At 38.0% G+C, this 27,193-nt stretch overlaps 1 protein-coding gene across 2 annotated transcripts in view; it reads left to right on the top strand.

The window, feature by feature from the left end:
• The first annotated feature begins 1,075 nt into the window (after positions 1–1,075).
• INTS8 (integrator complex subunit 8) overlaps positions 1,076–27,193 on the top strand; it is a 55,091-nt gene continuing 28,973 nt past the window's right edge. For both annotated transcript variants that reach the window (XM_082722811.1, XM_082722810.1), the window contains exons 1-15: positions 1,076–1,388; positions 2,705–2,879; positions 5,523–5,663; positions 6,180–6,251; positions 7,197–7,248; positions 8,110–8,292; positions 9,767–9,874; positions 11,201–11,356; positions 14,786–14,886; positions 15,304–15,445; positions 21,270–21,340; positions 21,704–21,879; positions 23,003–23,136; positions 24,765–24,875; positions 26,837–27,038. In XM_082722811.1, coding sequence (XP_082578937.1) covers positions 1,259–1,388; positions 2,705–2,879; positions 5,523–5,663; positions 6,180–6,251; positions 7,197–7,248; positions 8,110–8,292; positions 9,767–9,874; positions 11,201–11,356; positions 14,786–14,886; positions 15,304–15,445; positions 21,270–21,340; positions 21,704–21,879; positions 23,003–23,136; positions 24,765–24,875; positions 26,837–27,038 — 1,954 coding nt within the window. In that variant the 5' untranslated portion in view covers positions 1,076–1,258. The remainder of the gene's footprint in view (positions 1,389–2,704; positions 2,880–5,522; positions 5,664–6,179; positions 6,252–7,196; positions 7,249–8,109; positions 8,293–9,766; positions 9,875–11,200; positions 11,357–14,785; positions 14,887–15,303; positions 15,446–21,269; positions 21,341–21,703; positions 21,880–23,002; positions 23,137–24,764; positions 24,876–26,836; positions 27,039–27,193) is intronic.

Below are 27,193 nucleotides of genomic sequence, written 5' to 3'. Positions count from 1 at the left end.
TGGAACCTCAGTTTCTTTATTGGTTAAAAGGTGTATAATGAGTTTGTTAATTTTCATGTGTATGAAAATAATATGCAAAAAAAAAAAAAAAGCACTATATGAGATCAGGTAACATGCACGTTCTAAATGTCAGGCCTTGTTTAAAAAACCTAACTGGGGGCACCAGGATAGCTTAGTTGGTTAAGCTTGTGCCTTGGACTCAGGGCATGATCCATCCTGGGATGGACACCCTTGCGGGGATCCCTGCTCATTGGAGAGGCTGCGTCTCCCTCTGTCCTTCCCCTCCTTGTGTTCTCTCTCTCATAAATAAAATCTTAAAAAGCTCACCTGCATTATCTCATTTACCTGATTATTGAACTTACCTGTGTTACCTCAAGCTCTGCTTTGAATTCTCTTATCAACCCTAAGATTAGGTACAAATATGGAAACTAAAGTTCAGAGAGGTTAAACAGCTTAACCTAGACGAGTTTGCACTCTTGACACAGAGCGTGTGCATGATCTATGAATACACTTTCCCAGATTTTAATTACTAATTAAAAAACACATTACAGAATGGTGGCGGTAAATGTAAAATGGGATTAACAATACCTCTAGCTGGGATATCAAAAGGATTAATTGAGCGCTAAATATTGAGAGCTAGTCCTGAGAAGTAACAGAAAAGCTGGATCTCACTGTGGGGCATCATTCTGTTATCTTTCGGGGAAGGGTGGTCAGGGACGCTAGTGCCCAAGCCAGGAGCGCGCCTCCATTGAGCGCACCTAAGTGGGAGGAAATCTAGGAAATGGAAAAGGGGAAATTGAAGGCACCGAAGACAAGATTTGCCTGGATCACAGTTTACACGCGTAGTCTTCGCTGTCTTTTGAGGACATTGACGCCCGCTGAAATCCTGAATGAGGCTGTTCCATTTTCTTGCTGGTCATCTCCCAAGAAAGGGGAAAAGCCCACCTGCGACCCAGCTTCTTTGCCAGTCGTCTTCCATGGCAACCGGGGAGGAAGCGTGATCTAAGGGCTGGCCCCGCCCCATCTCGACAAGTCGAACAGCGATTGGCCCGATGGCGCGGCGGTGGCGCAAGGAGGCGGGCTTAAGCGCCTCAGCTCCTGCTGGGCCGCGTCGCCATTTTGAGTTGTGTGGGTTTCCAGGACGTAGTGAGTGTGGCCTCGCCCCGGGAGGTTCCGTAGATCACAGGCCAGAGGCACGCGTCCGAGTGTCAGGTTGGAGCCGGGAAGCGTCCCTGGGGGTAGCGGCGGCGGGGGCAGGATGAGCGCGGAGGCGGCGGACCGGGAGGCGGCCACCTCCAGCCGGCCCTGCACCCCGCCGCAGACCAGCTGGTTCGAGTTCCTGCTGGAGGAGTCGCTGTTGGAGAAACATCTGCGCAAGCCCTGCCCGGGTAAGCGCGGCGCCTGCACCCCGAGGGCACGGGGACCCGCCCGCGGCCGCCGCCCGCCTGGCTCTCAGGACCCGCCTCTCCTCGGCCACGAAGCTGCGGGCCCGGGAGGCGCGAACCCGTGTGGAGCTGTGGCCCGGCCCCCTCGCCAAGCATTCAGCATCCCAGAGCCGGGGCGCTGCCGTGGGGGGCTTGAAAACGCAAAACCGAGGCCCTCCTGCCTCTCGCGCCCTTGGCCCTTGTACTGTTTGCGGTTTTAGCATCTTCGACGTGGTCGTGGAGGATTGCGTGGGCTGGGGAGGCTGGCTCTGACACACCCCTGCGGAACGCCGGCCTGGCATCAGTCTGGAGCGGGCGAGAAATTGCTGTTCCGGTGCTGCTCCTGACGCTGATTCGTTATATTTTAGGTCCCTATTTAAATGTTTTGTTTCTCAACGAGGGGATTTTACCGATTATGTATACATCTACACACACACACACACACACACACACACATACAATATAGATACCCATATATTTGTATATTCCGCAGTTGGGCTGTGAAGTAAAATGAGAGAATCTCCCAAGAGTAGGAAATGCTGTACAGTTGTAACATGGTTTAATGATGATCAGGATTAATATCCCAGTTAATGAGTGCTGTTAGGGAAGGAGGAAACACTCCAGGCGTGTCTGGAAAAAGGTACTGGCGTGAAAAGGTAAGTTTCTTGAATAGTATTTGGCTCCTAAAGTTCATAAAGATGTAACTTGCTCAGTCTACATCAGCTTCATTATAGAGACAACTCTGCCAGAAGTTAGTGGTTTCACTCCGGCAGTTTTACTGCCTGTATCATATTTTAATTTTTTGCTTTTCATACACTTACTGAGTGCTTTCTGGGTGCCAGGCTTAATGCTTCTCACTTGTTATCTTATGTAATTCAGCCTTCATAATCTCAGGTATCTTCTGTTTTGCATTGATGGAAACAGGTGCAGAGAGGTAACCTGATGCAGGTCGCACTAATTGTTAAAACAGTTCTAAAGATGACATGGCTTTCCTGTAATTAACATTGGTTATTTGCTGATCTGGAGACCTATAACCATTATGTTCTTACTCTGCAGGTGTTTTCTTCTGCACTAGTCTCCTACACTTTCTCCTTACCGCCCTTTCTGATCTCCGCTGTAATCCCCAAGCATACTTCTTAGAAATCATATTCCTTAGTTATTATAAGTACACAGCTGTTGAGGTTCTTTTTGTAGCCAAAAGCTAGTACAGGGAAACCATTTGCATCTTCATAATTAAAACTTAAATATAAGATTTTTTTTTTTTTTTTTTTTCATCCTAGATCCTGCACCAGTTCAACTTATTGTTCAGTTTTTGGAACAGGCTTCCAAGCCTTCAGTGAATGAGCAAAACCAGGTGCAACCTCCACCCGATAACAAGAGAAATCGCATTTTAAAACTGCTTGCTCTTAAAGTTGCTGCACATTTGAAGTGGGATTTAGACATATTAGAGAAAAGGTATACAATATTTAAAAGGAATCTGTTTTTGAAGTACTATTTAGATATTTTGGGTTATTTCTGTGTATGCTTATGATAACCAGCCCTTAAAATGCATATTATTTTTCTGTATTTTCTTGGTAAAATATGCAACTTTTTTTCAAAAGGTATAAAATATTTGAATGTTAGATGAATTTAAATCACTTTTGAAGTATAAACTTACCCATAGTGACTTAGTTTATCATTATTATTTGATATGATGACTAGGGAAAATCCACACCTAAACGGTTTTAAATGTTTCAGTCTATTTTTACGTATCTGAAGAAAATTAATGAAAATTAATGATAGTCATTCTGTGATATAGATGATTTGCTTTTAAATAAATCAGTTATTTTTTACTGGTCATAAATCAGTCACTAGGTCCCAAACTATTAAAATATCTTAGAGTCAATGCCTGTATTTTAACAATAAGTACTGTTAAGGCTATGCTTAGAAAACAACTTGTTTTCCTCCTCTTTTTCTCACAATTTAAAGAGAAAGTACTTTGTAAAATTCAAAAACTAGGAAGGAAATAATAGTGGAGGGGAGACAAGTACTTCTAATATTTTTGTGTAACTTTTGTTGTTTTTCTCCCAATTTTTTTAAAGTAATTTTTATACCCAACATGGGGCTTAAACTCATGACTCCCAAGATCAAGAGTTGGCTCTTCTACTGACTGAGCCAGCCAGGCACCCCTCTCCATATACATATACATGTATGTATGTGTGTGTATATATATATATACATATATTTATTGTTTATTTAAAGATTTTTTTTTTTTTTAATTTAAAGATTTATTTTAGGGGTGCCTGGGTGGCTCAGTTGGTTAAGTGGCTGCCTTTGGCTCAGGTCATGATCCCAGAGTTGTAGGATCCAGCCCCGAACTGGGCTCCTTGCTCAGTGGAGAACCTGCTTCTTCTCTCCCTCTGCCACTCTGCCTACTTGTGCTCTCTATCAAATCAATAAATAAAATCTTTAAAATATATGTGTGTATCTATATGTTTATTTATTTTAGAGAGGGAATTAGTGGGCAGGAGGGAGAGAATCTCAAGCAGACTCCCCGTTGAGCTCTGAGCCAGATCCCACAACCCTGAGATCATGACCTGAGCTGAAAACCAAGAGTCAGATGCCCAACTGACTCTGCCACCCCAGTGCCCCTTCTTTTTTCCCCAAATAACAATATCATGAACATTTCCCCATTTTGGTTTGTTGGAGATAATTCCAATCATGTGGAGAATTTATTAACTGTTCTTCTGTTGATACTTAGTTTATTTCTACATTTTCACTCTAATAAGTCAGAGCCTTAAATATCTTTGTCCTTAAATTTTATCTGAATTTTTGGTTATGTCCTTAGTACAGATTATTAAATTGCTGACTAAGGTGGTATAAACATTTTTAAATCCCATGATGGGTAGTGGCGGGTTGCATTTCAAGAGAGTTGTACTAGTTTATGCTCTCATTGGTAGTCTTTTTTTTTTTTTTTTTTAAGGTTTTATTTATTTATTTGATAGACAGAGATGACAAGTAGGCAGAGAGGCAGGCAGAGAGACAGGAGGAAGCAGGCTCTCCACAGAGCAGAGAGCCCGATGCGGGGCTCGATCCCAGGACCCTGGGATCATGACCTGAGCCGAAGGCAGAGGCTTTAACCCACTGAGCCACCCAGGCACCCCTCTCATTGGTAGTCTTTTTTTTTTTTTTTTTTTTTAAAGATTTTATTTATTTATTTGACAGAGAGAGATCACAGTAGACAGAGAGGCAGGCAGAGAGAGAGAGACGGAAACAGGCTCCCTGCTAAGCAGAGAGCCCGATGCAGGACTCGATCCCAGGACCCTGAGATCATGACCTGAGCCGAAGGCAGCGGCTTAACCACTGAGCCACCCAGGCGCCCTTCATTGGTAGTCTTTAAACACTTTTTCACCACCCTTCTGCAGCATTAAGCATTAGAATTAAAGGAAAGAATTCTTTAATCTGAGGAAGAGCCTGTCCATTAATAGGCTGGAGGTGTATCAAGAGATAGTGATGTGTTCAAAGAAAGTATGATGTATATGATACAGGTGGAAATTGAACACTGATGGAATATTTGATAAGCAACTGAATTCTTTTTAGATGTGAAATTAATACTGTGGCTATGTTAATTTTTTTGAAGTTTTATTTAAGTCCTCTCTGCATAAAGGTGGGGCTCAAACTCATGAACCCAAGACCAAGAGTCATATGCTCTTCTAACTAAGCCAGCCAGGCACTGCCTAGTCCCCCCCCCCCGTTCAGTTAGTTTTCTGGAGATCTGTTCTGAAACACTCGAGGAAGACATGATTTAATGTTAAAAATTTGCTTCACAATAGTGAAGGGAAGTAGGAATAGAGATGAGACCAGATTAGCCATCAGCTGATAATTGTTGAAACTAGATGATGGCACATATTCTTATACTTTTGTGTATGTTTAAATTGCTTTCATAATGAGATTTTAAAAATATTTTGAAATTTAGTATTTCTGTGTTGTTGAGACAGGTGAATAAAATGGCCCTGTGGATTTAGTCCTTTAGCATTTTGATTATGTTCTGTGAAAATACTGAATTGTGCATTTTATGCCTCTTATGCAGACATTAACCTTTTACTTCTTTCTTTTAAGTTTGTCTGTTCCGGTATTGAATATGCTACTAAATGAATTGCTGTGCATCAGTAAAGTTCCTCCTGGGACAAAGCATGTGGACATGGATCTGGCCACTTTACCTCCAACCACTGCCATGGCTATCCTTCTCTACAACAGATGGTAAATTTTTTCATAGACCTAAAATGTGTTGGACAGCCTCTTTTTAATTGCACTCTGGCCTTCAGGGGTATGCCTTTTTTTATTTTTTTAAGATTTTTTTTATTTATCAGAGAGAGCACAGGCTGAGGAGTGGGGAGGAGGCAGAGGAAGTAACAGACTCCCCACTGAGCAGGGAGCCTGAATTGGGGTTCAACTCCAAGACTCTGGCCCAGATCATGGCATGAGCCAAAGGCAGACCCTCAACTGACTAAGCCACTGAAGTGCCCCTCGGGTATGCTTTTAAGGGTCCCCTATAACCTAGAGGTCTCTCAGAGGATCTTGTAAACTGTGAGTCTGGTGGTGGAGAAAATTGATGACTGCATAGTTGAGCATTCTAATAAAAATATGGATGATTTATGAAATTTTTATCTGAATTAAAACAGGATAATTTATAATACAAATGTTCTAAGGAGTACTTGAAATAATAAATGACATTTATAACGTATTAAATTTTCTTTTTTTTTGTCTTTTCTTCAGGGCAATTAGGACAATTGTTCAAAGTAGTTTTCCTGTCAAACAGGCAAAACCTGGACCTCCTCAGTTAAGTGTGTAAGTTGGCAGATATGACCCTTTGTTGGTACTTTTTTCATCAGAGTTAAAAAAAAATTTTTCTTGCAAATTTTTATAAACTCGTGGTACAGAAGGTGTAGAGTAGAACCAGAGGGCAGAAGGCTTGCATCCAGGTAGGTTTGAAGGAGTTGGAAGGGTAAGAGAATCAGGTAGGGTTCTGGACATCTAGAATAGAGAGCTCTAGAAAGATGGTAGGGGAGGGCACTTTGTGAATTGTGCCTTTCATCTTTGGTGTTAGCTCATCTGCTCCAGAGTATTAAGATTTCTTCATATAATTAAATTTATGTGAAGGTGTATTTGTTCTGTACATAGAGAAATTATCTTAATATGTAAAATTGATAGGAGTTCAGATGCTGCTTATAACCTGAATTTATCTGTATGTTTTAAACCTAATACTTAAAATTTAGGTAGTTTACCCAAATTTGGGGCTCGAGAGCATAGTTTCTAAGTTGATATAAATGAGCTTTTGCTGGCCAGTAAGTTTTAGTTTTAAATTGAGAATTATTATTTTTTTAAACACAAAGCACATGGGAAAATAATGGTTAAATTAGCATCATAATTGAGTTTTTATGGGTTTTTTTGTTTAATTTTTTAAAAGATTTATTTATTTTAGAGTGTGCAGGTGGGGGTAGGGGCAGAGGTAGAGATTCTTCAGACTCCCTGCTTAGCCCTGAGCTTGACTCAGGGACAGATCCCAGGACCCTGAGATCATGACTTGAACAGAAATCAAGTTGTTGGATGCTTAACCAACTGACTGCCCAGGCGCCCAAGTTTTTATTTATTTAGTTATCTTTAAGCATGAAAAGAAACAGCATTAAAAACATTTTTATTTCAATTCCAGCTCACGTTGAATAATGCTCTGACACTTTGACTTTATAGTCCTTTGAGTAACATTTGATTCTTTTCAATCATTTTCTCTTTCAGTATGAATCAGATGCAACAGGAGAAAGAGCTAACAGAAAATATTTTGAAAGTAGTAAGTATTGGCATCAGTTATACTTTTATATTTCCGGGTTGCATGGCAGAGTATGTTCACATGCTGCTTATAACCTTAAGTATACGAGAATTGGCAAGGTCCAGAAGCAATGACATTTAGGTTTTTACTGTTAGAACATAGTTTGGTAATAATTGTAAATTGTATAGCTTTTCAGTGTTAATGGTGGTGCTTTACCATTTTTTTGTCAAATTGTCATGATACTTGAGATTATCACTCCTTCAGTGATATTTTTATATTTAATATTTCCCAGAATTCTATAATAAGCACATATTACTTACATTTTAAAATTACTTCTACAGTCAGGAAAATGTAGCTGTTACTTTTAAATCTAGTTAATATAAAAGTAGAAATATGGGAGTTACCATAATTTAAAAGTGATCTCTATAATTCTTTAGCACTTACAATGTGCCAGAGATACTCAGGGAAGATAAGATACCTTCTGTATCTATATCTGTATAAAATTAACATGCTCTGTAATATTTTGAATGTGGAAGAAGAAAACTGCATTATTTTATTTTTGTTACTAGTGCCTTCTAAATGGATATCAGTGATGCATACAAATATTTCTGGAATAAATCAGTGGAAACAAAACTTTTAAAGCATTTTTCTTTCAATTTTCTATTAAAAAAATCTTTTCGATTTCATGTTTTCTAATTTCAAAATAGGAACTTCTGTATTTTTAAAAATTTAAGATAATCTCAACAGATCTAATTGCACTCCTGTGTTAAAAATTTTTTTTAATAGCTTAGTACAACAAGCTACTGAGTATCCTGTAAATATATTTTGGTTAATTTTCTGTGATTTATGTATTTTAATAGTTCTTTTATTGAATTCTTGTAGCTAAAAGAGCAAGCTTCTGATTCTATTTTGGTGCTAGAGGCAGCCCTTAAATTAAACAAGGATCTTTATGTCCATACGATGAGAACATTAGATTTATTGGCAGTGGAGCCAGGTATGGTAAATGGAGAAACGGAGAGTTCTACCGCTGGATTGAAAATCAGAACCGAGGAAATGCAGTGCCAGGTATTTATAGCTGTGTTTAATCAATGCGTGGCAAATTTTTGGGAGACCTTAAGTGAGATCATTCTAGCGTTATTAATTTCTGCCTTTGTCTCTGATTTTGACTTAAGATGTTGTTTAAAACTTTGCATCATATTTATTTTTTGAAAGATTTTATTAGAGAGAGCATGAACACATGCACAAGTGGGGAGCCTTGGGGAGATGGGAGAGGCAGAGGGCAAAGCAGATTTCCCGATGAGCAGGGAGCCCAGTTCTGGGCTCCATTCCAGGACCCTGGGATCATGACCTGAGCTGAAGGCAGAGGCTTAACCCACTGAGCCACCCAGGTGCCCCATTTGAAGACTTTTTAAAGAAAGATCTGTCTGGGTGCCGGAGTGGTTCAGTTGGTTGAGTGTCTGACCTACGGTTTCTGCTTGGGTCATGATCTCCAGGTTGTGGGTTGAGCCCCACAGCATGCTCAGCCCAGAGTCTGCTTGAGATTCCCTCTCCCTCCTTCAAATAAACCTTAAAAAAAAATCAGATTTGTCAGTGATGTGTAGAATAAACTTGAAACAGGATATAAGGAGCTGTAGGGATCTGGATTTGAGCCTGGCCTCTGCCAGTACTTGGTTATATGCCTGTAACCAGACATTGTCACTTTCTGGGTCTTGTTCCTGTTCAGAAAATGTTCAGGTTGGGTTAAATAATCTGAGTCTTTGAGTTTTGCATTTGGTGAATCTAGGCATAAATTTTAAAAGGTTCTTGAAGAAATAAACAGATTCTATTAGTACTTTCCCTGTTGGTTTTTTTTTCTATTTTTTATAGTTGAAATTTCTTACTATTTCACTTTGGCCATTTAGTTGCTCTTCCCCACTTTAAAGAGAGTGGAAATTGGGCCGCCTGGGTGGCTCAGTTAAGAGTCAAACTCTTGGTTTTGACTTAGGTCATTCTCTCCCTGTGCCCCTTCCCCCACTTGTGCACACTCCTGGCGCGCTCTAAAATAAGGTCTTAAAAAAATAAAAGAAGTAGAGATGGCAGAGAATTCATTATGATGGTGGATGCAGCAACGGTGATAGTAACATCTAGTTTGCAGTGGCAGCCCTAGCAAGAGTATAGCTCCTTGCTGCTCTCTGTGTAGTGCTGGTGGCCACATGTGGTAAGAGCTTTGGAGTCTAGTGTTGAGATGGCTGCAGTGCTCACTAGGTCACTTTGGGCTCTCATCTGGCTTCTTGCCTCCCTTGCCCCTTTTGTTTTCCAAGCCTGATTCTTTGGCCCAGTAATTCGAAAGGTCATCTGAAATCTTAAGAATTAAATCTATTTTCTGCTTAAATCAGTCCACTGGATTCTGTTGCTTGTGACTAAGAACATTGTTTCATTGCTCACTGAAATTTTTTTTTTCTTAATATATGTACCTGTGTTTTGCTGAGATAAACATAATTTTGTGTTTTGTTAGCTCTTAAAAATGAAAATTACTAAACAAATTTCATCACCATTTTAGGTGTGTTATGATTTGGGTGCAGCATACTTCCAGCAGGGCTCTACGAATTCAGCTGTCTATGAAAATGCCAGAGAGAAGTTTTTTAGAACCAAAGAACTAATTGCAGAGGTAAGTATAGTGATAACAGGCACAAGCTAATCAGTCCTTAAAAAGTCCATCTATTTTTTGGCTTTTTCTGATGATAATAAAAACAAGTGTTCATTGTAGTACATTTGGTAAGTTTTAAAAAATACTGAAAACATTTTGAAAATCTGTAATACTACTGCTTAGAAATTACCCCTATTGTCATTTTAGTTTATTTTCTTCCTATTTTCATTCTTTGTTTTTATACAGATAAGCTTAGACTGACTATATTTACCATATTTTTACCATGCCCAAGTCTTTGGATAGACACTTAAATGTATTCTCTTCTGCTGTATAGATGAGCTGTGGTTTACTTCATTTCCCTAATGTTTGGGCATTTATGTTTGCTACTTTTATTTACTGTAAAGCTATGATACTTCTGTCTCCAGGCATAAGTTTTTGTTTGGTTTAATGTCAAGTCAGTGGTTACTAAATTTGTAAAGGCTGTGAAACATAAAACCAAGTTGCTTTCCAGGTACATTTCTTTCAGGGTACTCTCATCTGCAGTGCAGTGTGTTTTTCCTTTTTCTTCCCCTTCCAGTTGCTAATTTGGTTGGGTGAGAAATAACAGTAACTTTAAAACATTTGCATTTCCGTAATTCTTAGTAAGGGTGAACTTTTTCATGTTTATCACTTGCATTTTTATTTGTATGATTCTGGCAACTGCATTATGAAGTATATAACTAGGTTTTTATGTGCTTGGTGCCTAGAAAAATTCCTATTTCAGTCTCTCGTCATCAGAGAAATTGATTAAATGTTCAAGAGATTTACTTTAAATCTTTTCTAGACCTGTGGGGAATTCCCATTTTCCTTTGTCTAGGCATTCATCAGATTTGTTCTCCTTTTATGTTTTCTTAAGTATCTTAAGTTGTTAACAGTATTAGCTTTTTGTTAATTTCTTAATTGTCATATCTACTTAGAGTAAAGACGTCTGCCTTTTGTATGTTGGTCTGAAAACTAAACCAGGAGTCAGCAAACATTTGTAAAAGGCCAAATAATAGATACTTTAGCCTTTGTGGGCTATATTCAGTTTATGTTGCATATACTCATTTTTTTGTTGTGTTTTTTGTTTTTGTTTTTTTCCTTTACAACCTTAAATGTGGTTTTTAGCTCAAGGGCTCTACAGAAATTGACCACAGGCCAGACTTGGCCTGTGAACACTAGTTTGCTAACTCGTGCTAATTTTTTATGGTTCCTCCATCCCTGAATTTTCCATTACATTTTCTTGTACTGTTAAAATGCATTGAGTGGGTACTAGACTGTTGTTTTTGTAACATTGATGGATAATGATGTATACTTCTTACTTTGCAGATAGGTTCATTATCTCTTCATTGTACCATAGATGAGAAGCGGTTAGCGGGCTATTGTCAAGCATGTGATGTTCTTGTACCTTCTTCTGATAGTACATCTCAACAATTGACTCCATATAGTCAAGTCCATATTTGTTTGAGATCTGGCAACTATCAGGTAAGATGTATGATAGGGATGTAATAGGGTAGTTGAAAAGTTTTGGAAACCAGGCAGAACTGAGTTAAAAATCTGGCATCGCCATTTACCAGTTGTGTGATTTGGGGCAAGTAGAACAGATTGACCTCTAAAATGGTGGTAATAGTAAACTCATTTCATAGGCTCCCTATGAGAATCAAGTGAGAAGTTATAGTTTATAAACTAAGCAGTGCCTCGTACAAATATTGACTCATTTTGATAATATCTTTTTTTAAAAAATTAATTAATTAATTAATTTTTAAAAAGGATTTTATTTATTTATTTGACAGAGAGAAATCACAAGTAGTTGGAGAGGCAGAGAGAGAGAGAGGGGGAAGCAGGCTCCCTGCTGAGCAGAGAGCCCGATGCGGGACTCGATCCCAGGACCCTGAGATCGTGACCCGAGCCGAAGGCAGCGGCTTAACCCACTGAGCCACTCAGGCACCCGATAATGTCCTTTCTTAAAGGTCAAGAATTTGCCCATATTAAGTAATTTTTTTTTTTTAAGATTTTATTTATTTGACAGAGAAAGAGAGCTCACAATTAGGTAGAGAGGCAGGCAGAGAGAGAGGAGGAAACAGGCTCCCTGCTGAGCAGAGAGCTGGATGCAAGGCTTCATTCCAGGACCCTGAGATCATGACCTGAGCTGAAGGCAGAGGCTTAATCTGCTAAGCCACCCAGACGCCCCTTAAGTAAATTTTTAAAGAAACTCTGTAAGCAGAACTTTTCATTTTTTAAATTAAAAGTAGAGAATTTTTAGTTTTGTGGACCCTTACGTCTTGTGTCTGACTTAAAATATGGCCTTATAGCCCATCCTTGTTAGTCACTGCAGATATTAAGACTGAAGAAGAAAGTGACCAAAGTGGTGTTGGTAGTTTTGGATGGTCTCTTTCACAGCTTGCTTTACCAATGAGTGTGGTTGTTACCTCAGTTTTATCCATGCAAAGGGCTTAAATTAGTCTTGAGATTTTTATTGCCTCCTTTGGGTATATATTTTTAGTTTTATAATGAAAATCACTGGGAATTAGCATTTGTAGTTTTAAAATCTTTATTGGAAAGCTTTCTTTTTAGAAAATGAATAGTGCCTTCATGTTAGCTCAAAGCTGGAGTCATGAAATGACAAAGGTATAGCATATCTTTAGTTTTGTCTCTACAAATAGGCTTTTAACCGAGCTTGTTATTTGTTTTTAAATGAAATTAATTTTTTAAAAAATTTTATTTATTTGAGAGAGAATGAGAGAGTACAAGCAAAGGAGAGAGGGAGAAGCAGGCTCCCTACTAAGCAAGGAGCCTGATGAGACCTTCGATCCCAGGACCCTGGGATCCTGAGCCAAAGGCAGATGCTTAACCAACTGAGCTACCCAGTGCCCCTTAGCCAAGCTTTTTTTTTTTTTTTTTTTTTTTTTTTAATTTTTAAAGATTTTATTTATTTATTTGAAAGACGGAGATCACAAGTAGGCAGAGAGGCAGGCAGAGAGAGAGAGAGAGGGAAGCAGGCTTCCTGCGGAGCAGGGAGCCCGATGAGGGGCTCGATCCCAGGACCCTGAGATCATGACCCGAGCCAAAGGCAGCAGCCCAAACCACTGAGCCACCCAGGCGCCCCTTTAGTTCACTCTTAAATAGAATTGATCCCCCCCCCCCGGCAGAAAATAAGGGTAGGGATAGTACTTCCTCCCCCACCTCGGCCCCCTTTTTAAATTTTGCTTTGCCTTGGGGAAGAAAACTAAACTTTCTTAAAGACAGATTAGATACAGATGGATTTATATAGACATCTTTTAGTTATATATCCCTAGTACAGGCTCTATAAAGAGGGTGGAAATCAGTTACAGTAAGATTCAGAATCTTAGGACACTCTCTGGGGTGGTAAACCTTTGTAAACAGACCTTAGAAATATTACTCATGGATAGGCAAATGTTAACTGTGAATATAATGAAAAGCCAACATTTATAAATCAGAAGGTATTGTAATGAGTAGCTGGGAAGAAAAAAATCACAATTTTATTACAACTCTGAAATTTATCATTTCAGTTATGTATACAGGAGTATTGTAGAAATCCTATTTAGCCTGGTTTTAAAAATAGGGTTCTATTTATATAAACTCTGTAGTTTTTGTGCTGATTGTGTGGTTACTTGGTGGTGCCTGGGTGGCTCACTTAAGCTCAGTTAAGTCCAACTTCTGATTTCTGCTCAGGTCATGACCCTGGGCTGGTGGGATTTGAGCTGCTGTTCCATGTTTCGACTGCCCTGGGAGTGAGCTTAAGTGAGCCTACGTGGGATTCTCTCTCTCCCTCTCCCCACCCTACCCCCAATGAGTGAATGATGAATGAATATAGTTATTTGAACAGCTATAACAAATGTGTCTTCTTGCATGTGGGAAAAGTCTGTCTTGCCTGTGTGTAGGCCTACTCTGTTAATGTTTTGCTGTGGACAGTGCTTGCTCCCTAGTTGTGAAACCACCTTGGTCACTACTTTTTTTTTTTTTTTTTTTAAGATTTTATTTATTCATTTGACAGAGGTCACAAGTAGGCAGAGAGGCAGGCAGAGAGAGGAGGAAGCAGGCTCCCTGCTGAGCAGAGAGCCCGATGTGGGACTCAATCCCAGGACCCTGGGATCACGACCTGAGCCAAAGGCAGAGGCTTTAACCCACTGAGCCACCCAGGTGCCCCGGTCACTACTTTTTTGATGGTGACAGTTGATTAGCTTTAAATGTTTCCAGAAATCCTCTTCCCTATCTCCATGTGTTACCACTCCTTTCAACCCTTCTCTTAAATTGCTTGATATCACTCCTTTCTCCTCCTCTTCAATTGCTTGATTAAGAGCTGATGCAAAGTCTGTATGGAGTGATATAGGTATTTTCTGTAATTCATTAATGACTATATTTTAAACCATTTAAATTTATTATAATTGTTTCTTTGTGTGCTTTTTCCAGCTCAGTTTTAATATTTTTAAAAGTTTGTTGTATGAACCTATGTTTAAAGTAGATGAGTATTTGAGGGAGAAAGTGAGTGAGCACAGAGGGAGAGGGAGAAACAGACTCCCCACTGAGCAGGGCTTGATCCGGGGACCCCAGGATCATGACTTGAGTCACCCAGCACCCTGAATTTTTACAACTTCTAATAATGTACCTGGGTTGCTTTTGATGGATTCTTCCTTTACATCTTATTTTTGGCTCATATCTTCAGTTTGAAAGGGCAGGGTTTAGGGAGTGGTAGGTGGCTGTTTTTATCCTCAATCTAATTTTAAAGTTTTAGAAAAGATTTTCCTAGTAAGATGATTTTCTTTCCTAGTTTCATGATTTTCTTCAATATATATTTTCCATTATAGAAAGACTTTTTTCTTCTTTTTGGAAAGACTGTTAAAGAAACTTTGCCAGGATTTTTGAACTGGATGCAATTTTATGTCTGTGTTCTAGGATGTAGTAAAGATTTTCATTGAAGATAACTTAACCTTCAGTTTACCTATCCAGTTCCGGCAGTCAGTACTGAGGGAACTCTTCCAGAAAGCTCAACAGGGGTAAGTAAGTAAATTAATGAATTACTTTCTCATTTTTGGATAAAAGAGCAAGTGCATTTTGGGTTTATCAAAAATAACCTCCAAATTACCTATAAACTGTGACAGTAGTTTCACCTTTATTAATAAATGGGAAACTAACACAGTCAGAGGAGCCACTTTAATGTTCATCTAATCCATTTTAAAAGCACTTGGGAAAAATTAGCAGAATTTGGTTCTGTTACCTAAGCTGTAACTAAATCATCCCTTGACAGATTTAAAACTTTTCTGTTCTGCTCTATCCCCACCCTTGACATGTGCCTGAATAACCTAAACTCTGACCTCTCAAGGATAAATAACTCATTCTTGTCAGTTTGGTTTTGTAATATATACCTTTTATTAAAAAGAATGTATTAGTGGATCTACTTTTGTATTCTACAGAAATGAAGCTCTAGATGAAATCTGTTTTAAAGTCTGTGCCTGTAACACAGTCCGTGATATATTGGAAGGTAGAGCGATTAGTGTTCAATTTAACCAGCTATTTCTTAGACCTAATAAAGAGAAAATAGACTTTCTTCTTGAGGTAAGATACTTTTTCCCTTTTTGATGTGTAATTTTGCTATAAACTTAACCAGTGACCTCTTAGTTGTCAAATCCAGTGCCCTCTTTTCTCTCTTCATCTGACTTGCCGGTGTTGGATACTCCTGACAGACAGTGCTCTCCGTCCTTATGTTCTGCTAGAGCTCTTTGCTGATTCCCCAGTACCAAGTTGTCCTTGGTCGTTCCTTGACGTCTCTTTTGCTCTCCCTTTAGTGTTTCTATTTACAGTAGTTTTGGTTTTGGCTCAGTTATTTCATACCATTTTTGAATTCTTATTTAAAGCTTCAGTCACATGTTGACTAAACATTCCCAAATCATAACTCTAACCTCTTCTGTGAGCTCCAGAATCCGTGTTTTTGTTGGATCTTTCTACCTCTTTAACTGTCTTAATATAACAGACATTGAGAGAAATATAGAAAGCACAGTTAATACCAACTTAGTTCCAAAATACAACATTGCCAACTCTCTAGAAGTCCTTTTTATTTTTATTTTTTTTAAAGATTTTGTTTATATGTTTAACAGAGAGACTGTGAGAGAGGGAACACAAGCAGGGGGAATGGGAAAGGGAGAGCAGTCTTCCTGCTGAGCAGGGAGCCCGATGTGGGGCTTGGGGCTTGATCCCACGATCCTGGGATCATGACCTGAGCTAAAGGCAGACGTTTAATGGCTGAGCCACCCAGGTGCCCCTAGAAGTCCTTTTTATGCCCCTTACCAAACCCTCTCCATCTCCCCTTGAGGAACCACTATCCTGCCTTTTGTGATAATTTTTTTTCTTTTCTTTATAGTTATGTCACCTTTATATGTACCCTAGAGAATATTCTTTGCCTTTTTCAAACTTTATAGAAATGAAATCATACAAAATGTATTTCTTTTCCTTCATTAAAGAATATGTTTAACAGATTTTTTTCTAAGTTGTATGCATTTATAGTTGACTTTTTTGTTGCTGTAAGATGTTAGCCGCTTAATATATTGTTTGTAACTATTTTCTATCTTTTCATCTTGTTGATGGCTTTCTTTGCTATGCAGAAGCAGATGTAGGCACAATTTTTTTGTTTTTTGTTGCCCTTGCCTTTGGAGTCCACTCCAAAAAAAAAAAAAAATCATTAAGACTGAGGTCAAGGAGCTTACCGCCTATGTTTTCTCCTAGTTTTATAGTTTCAAGTCCATTATTCAAGTCTTTGTCCATTTTGAGTTAATTTTTATAAGTGGTGTACAGCAGTGGTCTACTTTCATTCTTTACATGTTGCTCTCCAGTTTTTCCAGCACTATTTGTTGAAGAGGATTGTCTTTTTCCCCATTATTTTCCTGCTTTGCCAAATATTAATTGACCATATAATTATAGGTTAATTTCTAGGCTTTCTGTTCTGTTCCGTTAATATGTGTCTGTTTTTGTGCCAATACCATACTGTTTTGATTACTATAGCTTTTGATTACTGTAGCTTTTTTTTTTTTTTTTTAAGATTTTATTTATTTATTTGACAGAGATCACAAGTAGGCAGAGAGGCAGGCAGAGAGAGAGGGGGAAGCAGGCTCCCTGCTGAGCAGAGAGCTTGATGCGGGGCTCTTTCCCAGGACCCTGGGATCATGACCCAAGCCGAAGGCCTAACCTACTGAGCCACCCAGGCGCCCCTGATTACTGTAGCTTTGTGTTTTTTGTTTGTTTGTTTGTTTTGAGATTTTATTTATTTGACAGAGAGGGTGAGAGAGGGAACACAAGCAGGGTGAGTGGGAGAGGAAAGAAGTAGGCTTCCCACTGAGCAGAGAACCCGCTGCGGGGCTCTATCTCAGAACCCTGGGATCATGACCTGAGCCGAAGGCAGCGGCTTAATGACTGACCCACCCAGGGGCCCTTGTTACGATAGCTTTGTAATAGAAGTTGAAATCTGGAATTGTGATGCTTTTCTTTTCTTTTTTTAAGACTGCTTTGGCTTTTCAGGGTTGTGTGTGTGTGTGTGTGTGTGTGTGTGTGTGTGTGTGAGAGAGAGAGAGAGATTCCATACAAATCTTAGGATTGTTTGTTCTAGTTGTGTGAAAAATGCTGTTGGTATCATGATAGGAATTGCAGTAAATGCGTAGATTGCTTTGGGTAGTATAAACATTTCAATAGTACTTGTTTTTCTGATCCATGAACATTTCTTTCCATTTCTTTGTGTCATCTTCGTCTGTCCCAGGACCCTGAGATCATGACCTGAGCCAAAGGCAGATGCTTAACCACTCTGAGCCACCCAGGCACCCCAAATTTTTAATTTTTAAAAAATTTTAATTCTAGTTAACATACAGTGTTACTTATATTCGTTTCAGGTATACAATATAGTAATACAACAGTTCCATGTATTATTCATTGCTCATCAAGATAAATGTACTATTAATCCCTCTCCCCTTTTTCATCTGTCTTCCCACCCACCTCTCCTCTGGTAGTCCTCAAGATATTCTCTGTAGGTAAGAGTCGGTTTTGGTTTGTCTCTCTTTTTTCATTTGTTTCTTAAACTCCACATATAAGTGAAATCATATGCTATTTATCTTTCTCTGAAGCTTAGCTTTATACTCCCATTCCATCTACATTGTTACAAATGGCAAGGTTTCATTCTTTTTTAATGGCTGAGCAATATTCTGTTGTATCTATACACATCTTATCCATTCATCTATCATAGGACATTTAGGCTGCTTCCATAGTTTGGCTATTGTAAATAATGCTTAAGTAAACATGGGGTTTATCTATCCTTTTGAATTTAGTGTTTTTGTATTTTTGGAGTAAATACCCAGTAGTGCAATTACTGACTTAACATGGTAGTTCAGTTTTTAATTTTTTGAGGAATCTCTATCCTGTCTTCTGTGGTAGCTGCAGAAATATGTTAATTTTAAGGGTTAAACTACCGTGGCTTGCTTGTAGTAAATTCAGCTAAATCATGACTTTTTAAAAAATTGAGGTATATTGGGGCACCTGGGTGGCCCAGTGGATTAAGCTGCTACCTTCGGCTCAGGTCATGATCTCAGGGTCCTGGGATCGAGCCTCGCATCGGGCTCTCTGCTCAGCAGGGAGCCTGCTTCTCCCTCTCTCTCTGCCTGCCTCTCTGCCTACTTGTGATCTCTCTGTCAAATAAATAAATAAAATCTTAAAAAAAAAATTGAGATATAATTGACATGTAACATACTAGTTTTAGGTATATATTCACTTTTTAAAACATATTGCAGGATTTAGTTTGTGATATTTTAAGGTGTTTTACATTTGTGTATGAGGTTGATATAGCTGTTTTTTTGTTTTTTTTTCCATGTCCTTCCTTTGATTTTGGTACCAAGGTCATACATACGTCATAAATAAATTGAGGGATCTTTTTCCCTTGCCTGGAAAAGTTCTCCTAAAAGTAAACTCATTGCTTCTTTAAGTGTTTGGTAGAATTTACCAATGAAATATTTGGACCTGGAGATTTTTTGTGTGAGGAAAGATTTTTGGCATTGCTTCAGTTTCATCAGTGGATATAGAGTTAGTGTATTTTTCCTGATTATCTTTAAGAGGGTTTTTTTTTTTTTTAAAGAATTTATCCACTTAACCTGAATTTTTTTTTAACAAGTCTCCATGCCCAGTGTGGACCCACTTGAACTCAAACCCTGAGATCAAGATCTGAGCCTGTGACCAAGAGTCAGACATTTAACCAGCTGAGCCACCCAGGTGCCCCCACTTCACCTACATTTTTAAGTTTATTATGTTTTTAAAATGGGTGGCTCATTCGGTTAAATGTCTGCCCTTGGCTCAGGTCATGATCTTGGAGTCTTGGGATTGAGCCCCATATTGGGTTCCTGCTCATCCGGGGAGTCTGCTTCTCCTACTACCCCTGCCCTCAACATGCACCCCCCACCCCTCTGCTTGGGCTCGCTTGCTCTCAAATAAATAAATAAAATCTTTAAAGAAAATAAAATGTTTACAGCATTTATAGAGATGCCCCCATTTCATGTTTTAAGAACTGAGCTTAATTAACACATTTGTTATATTGCTTATCAGAAGTTAACACCCACTCCCTAAGTTTCTTGATAGGTGTACAATGTATCACTTTGTTCGAATAAGCTATTGTGAAAGCATATTTAGGTATTACCTATAATAAAATCATTGGTATTTATAGTGTGGAGCAAAGTTATTGCTACGTATTTTGTACATCAAGATGTTCAGATGTGCTGTATGCTGATAATCTATTCATCTGTGCATAGTTCTTTTACAAGGCTGTTTCTGAGCATGGTACTTGAAAAATTACTGTTTTTTTCCTTTTTTAAAGAGGGAGGGAGAGAGGTGGGAGAGAATCATAAGGCGGCTCCACACCCAGCCTGGAGCCTGAAGTGGGGCTCAGTCTCCCAATCCTGAGATCATGACCTGAACCTAAATGAAGAGTCTTGGACGTTTAACCAACTGCGCCACCAAGGTGCTCCCTTTTGCCCCCCTTTTAATAACAGCCTTATTGAGGTACAATCACATATCCTACTGTTCACCCATTTAAAAACTACAATCCAGTGATTTTTTTTTTTAAGTATGTTCATAGATTATGCAACTTACCACCTCAATTTCAGAACTTTTCATCCTCCCTCTTCTACCTCACAACGAAACTCCATATCTGTTAGTAGTCATCCCTTGTATTCCCTCAGTGGCCTTTGCCCCAGGCAACTACTAATCTAATTTTATCTCTGGATTTGCCTGTTCTGAGCCTTTCATATAAAAGGAAATCATATGTTCCCCCCCTTTTTTTTTAAATTTTACTCATTTTAGAGGGAGAGTGTATGAGTGTGAGTGGGGGAGGGGCAGAGGGAGTGAGAAAATCCTAAGCAGACTCCACACTGAATGCAGAGCCCAATACAGGGCCCTAATCCAGCACCCTGGGTCATGACCTGAGCCAAAACCAAGAGTCATAACAAAATGTACTGACCCACCCAGGTGCCCCTTTGTGGCCCTTTTTTTTCTTCCTTTCTTTCTTTCTTTCTTTCTTTTTTTTTTTTTTTTTAAACCGACTTCTTTACTAAATGTTTTCAAGGTTCACCCATATTGTAGCATGTATCAGTGCTTTATTAGTTTTTGTGGCTGAGTAATACTCCATAGAAGGGATACATTTTTCATTGTTCATTTTATGTCTCCATTAGTTGATGGACTTTAGGGTTCTTGGCTATTATGAGTTCTTGGCTTTTAGTAATGCTGCTGTGAACATTCTGGTTTTTTGTTAACATATTAGGGAATATTTGAAAATTTCCACCACTTAGGGACTTTTATACTGATGGCGTTGTTTTGGTTTATTGTAAGTAATAAATAAATAAATCTGATGAATAAACTCAGAATATTATGAGACTGTTATGTGTAATAACTAACATTTCCACAGTTTTCCTTAATTTCAGTCTTTATTTTTAAAACCTGGGGGGTTTAACCTTGGTTATCTTCTTAATCATTGGTTCTGTATACTTTAGCTGTTACTGATCATTCAGCTATTTCAGATTAATCTTCTTTCACTTTTCTGACTGGAGCTACTGTAGAGTTTACCACCTCATAGAATTGGTTAACGTACTTTATATATTCTGGGAAAGCTTTATACCATGCTAGGTACGTTATTTTTTATATCATATAAATACCTGCAGTTGTTGAAATGATCACATTCCACTCTCTCTCCCCATAATGATTCTTATTTTACAGTCTCATTTTTTAAATTACTTAGGTAAATCTGTGATTGATAAGTGTCTGAAGAAGGAGAACTTTGTTGTTTTTAAATGTAAACTTTTCAAACTGTAGGGTATGTTTTTTAAAGTGCCAATATTCAAATAAAAATTACTCAAATTCCTAGGTATGTTCAAGATCAATAAATTTAGAAAAAGCTTCCGATTCTTTGAAAGGAAACATGGCTGCTTTTCTAAAGTAAGTGCTTTTTTTTTTTCCTTCACTTTCAAGTTAGTCCTGTGAGAAAAATAACATTATTTTTTGTATATAACCTGCATGTTTTATAGCCAGGCAGTCCATTGAGAGCCAGTTAAATTCAGATTTGTATAGTGACACAAAATTTAGGATTTATATTAGTTTCTCCTTTTGTATATTTTGACACTGACTTCACAATTTTAAGTAAGGACCAAAAATATTTTAAAATATATTTCAAATATAATTATACAGTTTATGAAGTGGTAGCTTGTTAAATGGTTTATGAGTAAAGATTGGTTAATATGATTGCTTTTCCCAAACTAAATTATAAACTTCTTTTGTTTTACAATATTTTTACTGATCTAGGAATGTGTGTCTGGGGTTGGAAGATCTGCAGTATGTTTTCATGATTTCTTCACATGAGCTTTTCATTACATTGTTGAAAGATGAAGAACGAAAGCTACTTGTTGATCAGATGAGGAAGCGATCCCCTAGAGTAAATCTGTGCATTAAACCTGTAACTTCATTTTATGATATCCCAGGTTAGCTCTCTAGTCTGCTAGCGAAAATGTTGGCACATTTTGCCCCTCTATTATATTTGCCCCTCAGTGTATTTGAGGATGCCCTCTTATTTGTTTTAATTTATACTTATGTCAGTAATTAATTAGAAATTTACCAGTCTTCTGTAGTCGTATTTCTGTCTAAGCATTAAGTGCCGAACTCTGCTGAGTCTGTGGTTAATGGAGATTGAGGCCTAGTTACATACAAGATTCTAGCTGGGAAAATAGAGTGATTCTGCTGCTGCTGTGTTCTTGGAGGTAAAAATGAGAGCTGGGAGGGAGTGGTAAAGGGTCCTGAAACTAAAAAAAAAAAAAAAAAATACAGGTTCTCATGCGTTTCAGTCTGCAGTGCTGTGTGACACTATCTGCTGACTATGCATTCCTCTTTGGCAACATTGCTATGTTTGCCTTATTTACTTGATGATTTTCTTCCATTTTTGCTTTTATATTATGGCTACAAGTAGAAAATACTATGCTCTTATTAAGAAACGTAAGATTTAGAGCTTAATATATAGGTGAGTCAGGATGCACTTGAATTAACAAAACAAAATTGTAGCTGCTTTGAACCTTACTAGGAAAATGACATTAAGACCTAAAATGCTGGGAATGGATTAATGAAGACTGTATCTGAATGTCGAGTTGTAATTGGGGATTTTAATGAACTTCTTGGTTTTCTGGGAAGATAGTGCCTCCACCTTCTCTTACTCTCCCTTTAAAAACCACATTTTTAGTATTTACTAAAACAAAAATTTATTTACACATGCCTTTGTTAACACATTATGTTTGAAAGTAGGAAACTGTCTACATAAGTTAATTTTTCCATATATCCTACCTAGTTCTTTGAATCAGTTACTGGTTTTTATCTTTGTTTATATTTTCGTTGTATTTATTTATTAAATGCAGACTTAATACAAACTGTTAGGTTTTCTGTATGAGGATAGAATATGTAATTTATGATGAATGAGTTCTGAAGATGAGAGCTGTTTCTCATACTTATAATACTTAACATACAATTTCTCTCAATGAATTATCGTTCTTATATTTGTAGGATTAAGGATTTCTTTGAATTAAGTCATTATTGAAATGGAAATCTCTTCTTTCTTAGCTTCAGCAAGTGTCAACATTGGTCAGTTGGAGCATCAGTTGATACTGTCAGTGGATCCCTGGAGGATTCGACAGATTTTAATTGAATTACATGGTATGACTTCAGAGCGCCAGTTCTGGACAGTGTCTAACAAGGTTAGAAACCCTTTGTCAAGAACACATAAGAAAATCACACTTATTTTCTGATGTAATTTATTTATTTTAGAAAAAATTTTGTTAGAGCGCATGTACACCAGTGGGGGAAGAGGCTCCCTCCATAACTTCTAAAAATAAGTTTATGTCCTATTTATTGTCATAGCATTTCTATATACTTTAAATAAAGCTGTAAGTGTCTGTATAAGGAATGTTCTTTCTTTCTTTCTTTTTTTTTTTTTGTCAGAGAGAGTGAGCATAGGCAGAAAGAGTGGCAGGCAGAGGGAGAAGCAGGCTTCCTGCTGAGCAAGGAGCCCAATGTGGGACTCAATCCCAGGATGCTGGGATCATGACCTGAGCCAAAGGCAGCCGCTTAACCAACTGAGCCACCCAGGCGTCCCTGTATAAGGAATATTCTTTATGCATTAGGTAGCTGCTCCTTGCTATGTGCTTCTAGAGTATTTTTGTTTTTATGAATACCCTCTTGAAGTCTAAAGCCTGAAGGTTGAAACTGATTCATTAAAACTTCTTTATGGGACATTTTTTGCTTTATATGTTCATTTAAAAATGCCCAGCCAATGGATTTACCTGTTTCTGAGTTACCTATTTAAAAGCTTTCCTGCATGCAAAGTGTGCATGAAAATAACTTTTAGAACGCCATTTCAGTGGAATGTAGCTAAAGATACAAAGGTTACAGGAGAAATAAAAGTAGTATGGCAGTACTTCTAACTCACTGCGTACTTCTCTGCTGGAAATGTAGTAAAAAAGCAGCCAGAAGTTTATGTATATTTTATGGGATTTGAACATGTAAGTGCAGTGAAATGAAAGATTTCTCTGAACATTAGTGTTGGGCTTCATTAGTGTTGATGTTTCTGTTCGTGCTCATTCTTACAGATGAACAAGGGTAGCATAGTGAAGAGGGAGTTCTGATCTGACTGCCTGAGTTTGAATCCTGGCCTCTATCCATACTAGCTGTATAATCAATCTTGGGCAAGTTATTTGACATTTGTGTGTTTTGCTTTTCTTATCTGTAAAATGAGGATAATAGTACCTACTTAATAGTATTTTGGTGAGGATCACATAAATTAATAGATATACGTCTAGAGCTTTTATTTTCTTCTTTTTGTCTATAGATTATCCTTTAGAAAGTTCCAGTCCATTTAATTTATTACTGGGTGATAGTGAATATGTTCATTTTGATTAGTATTACATTATGGCTATCATTTTCCTTTCACTACAGAAGTGACCCTTGCCAGTCCCTTTAAAATATGATTAAAGATAGGGAGGGCACGTATTGCATGGAGCACTGGGTGTGGTGCAAAAACAGTGAATACTGTTACGCTGAAAAGAAATTCTAAAAAAATATTTTTAATCACCAGTTCTTCAGTTTTTATAATTGCATTGTTTTGCCTTTAAATCCTGTATACCACACTATATACCCATTTTATTTTTAAATTTTCTGAAGTTTAATTCCAGTTAGCGTACAATTTTATATTAGTTTCCACTGGACAAGCATCTTTAATTAAAAGACTTTTTCTTGAAAAAAAAAATGATTAAAGATTATTGAAAGATTCTTCCCTAGATTTGCCTTTCTGTGTGTATGTGTATTTATGTATTTTTATCTCTTCTAGTGGGAAGTGCCTTCCGTGTATAGTGGGGTTATCCTGGGAATTAAAGACAATTTAACAAGAGATTTGGTTTACATTCTCATGGCCAAAGGTTTACACTGCAGTACTGTTAAGGTAAGTAAAAGTGTACATCAACTACTGGTTAAGAATGTGCTTTATATTCAGGGTCTGACCTAAAAATTGATGGCAATATTATGTCCTTTAATTATGAACTTAGTATATGTCTTCAATTATGTGGGTCTCCAATTTATTTATGTCTTTATCTCTTTTAATGTGTGTGCTAGGTTTTCACTCAAAATCTAGTATTTTACACTCAAAGACACTTCCTAATTTGGACTAGTCACAATTCACGTGGTCAGTAGACACGTACAGCTAGTGACTACCATATTGGACCATACAGCTCTAGGTAATTGTGGAGCTCTTGACAAGTTTATAATAGGGGGCATGTCATTGGCAGCTTTTTTCTTTCCATCCCTAAAGTAAGTAACATTTATTGGGCACGGAGAGACTCTAATGCAGTTTTCATATATATTTATTCTTTTTAACTTATTACACACACACACACACACACACACACACACACTGTGTAGAAGGTGTTATCTCAGTTTTATAGGTGAGAAATCAGTCAAAGGTATTAAATTAACGTCACTCAGCTAGTAAGTGGCACAAGTCTTAGAAAGGATAAAAGAGAACAGAGGGAAACATTTAGGAGGTAAAATCTAGAATTGAGGGGCGCCTAGGTGGCTCAGTGGGTTAAAGCCTCTGCCTTCAGTTCAGGTCGTGGTCTCAGGGTCCTGGGATCGAGCCCCACATCGGGCTCTCTGCTTAGTGGGGAGCCTGCTTCTCCCTCTCTCTGCCTGCCTCTCTACTTGTGATCTCTCTCTGTCAAAAAAAAAAAAAAAAATCTAGAATTGATTGCTTACTGATGTGCTATGGAAGGCAGAAAAGAATGGGGAGCAATGCTCAGCTTTTTGCTTTGGATGCCAGCAAGTGAATATTCAGAAGAACATTTTTGAAGGATTGATTATTCATTTTTACAATGGTTAATTTGGGCCTGCAATGAGAAACAGTCTAAAGCCTGGGGAATGGTCTGGGCTACAGATAGAGATTTGGTAGGCCTGAGAGATGACCCAGGGAGAATATACAGAATCGAGGGGATACAACATTGGGTCCAAGAAACAGTGGCATGATGGGTATGAGGACCAAACAGAGGTGGAGTCCTAATAGCCAAGCGACGAGACAGACTATCAAGAACAAGGGAGTGGGCAGCACTTGGATGCAGTCCTTAAGTCCTGTAAGATAACTAAAAAGTGTTGAGTAGTTTGCACAATTAGAGTATCTTTGTTTAGTAAGAACTGTTTTTTCATTGTGATGGGGGTAGGGGCCAGATTGTAGGAGTCAAGGAGGCATGTGGGAGGAGAGAGAGAAAGAATGAATGAAGACTACTCTTTGAAAAAATTAGAAGCAGATATGTAAAGAAAAGGGTTGGACTTAGTGAATTTATTTGATTTATTAGCCAGTTATATGAACTAGTAAGCTCGTATGCAAAGATTGTAGAATGTAAAACCTTACTGAAGAGTGTAAGAATGTAAAACCTTACAATTACACAATTGTAATTGCAATTCTGAATAATCTAGGTGTGTAGTAGGGTACTTGTCATAGAAAGTGTATGCATTCTCTATATACATAAAAGTATGTGACGTGTATAATTTATGTGTGTGTATATAACATGTATAGCTTATGTATATAAAATATATGTATATGATACGTATATAAATTATGGAAAAATTTTTTTGTTTTATATTTTATGTAAAACTTGTTTTCTATAGCATGCTTTTATACTGTTTATTGGCTTTTTAAAATTGTATACTGTAAATTGGATTTTTTAAAAGAAGTAAGTATTGGAATAAATCAGTGACACAGATGATAAAAAGATACTCTAGCCTCACTCTCTGAGACAACTGTTGTTAACCATCTAAATTAGTTCTTCTCTTTGCTCTGTACTTAGAAAAAATGCACAACTTTTTTTATTCCGGAGGAAAAGTAATCCAGTGATCTGTTTTTTCTTTCTGTAGGACTTTTCCCATGCCAAACAGCTGTTTGCTGCTTGTTTGGAGTTGGTAACAGAGTTCTCACCGAAACTTCGTCAGGTCATGCTGAATGAGATGCTGCTTTTGGATATTCATACACATGAAGCTGGAACCGGGCAGTCAGGAGAGAGGCCTCCTTCTGATCTTATTAGTAGGGTGCGGGGATATCTGGAAATGAGGCTTCCTGGTAAGATGTTCACAAAGTCAAGTTTCAGAAATGCAGTGCTCAACTAATCGTAGGGAAGAACCTTAAACACTTGCTTGGCTTTTTGCCATTCTTCAAAAAGTTACTGCTCTCCTAAAACAGAATTCAGATGTGTTCTCTTGAGAGCATCAGAGATA

The sequence above is a fragment of the Mustela nivalis genome, assembly GCF_964662115.1.
Source record: "Mustela nivalis genome assembly, chromosome: 2".
NCBI lineage: Eukaryota > Metazoa > Chordata > Mammalia > Carnivora > Mustelidae > Mustela > Mustela nivalis.
Note: the sequence above shows the minus strand (reverse complement) of the source record. Positions and strands in the feature narration are given on the sequence as shown.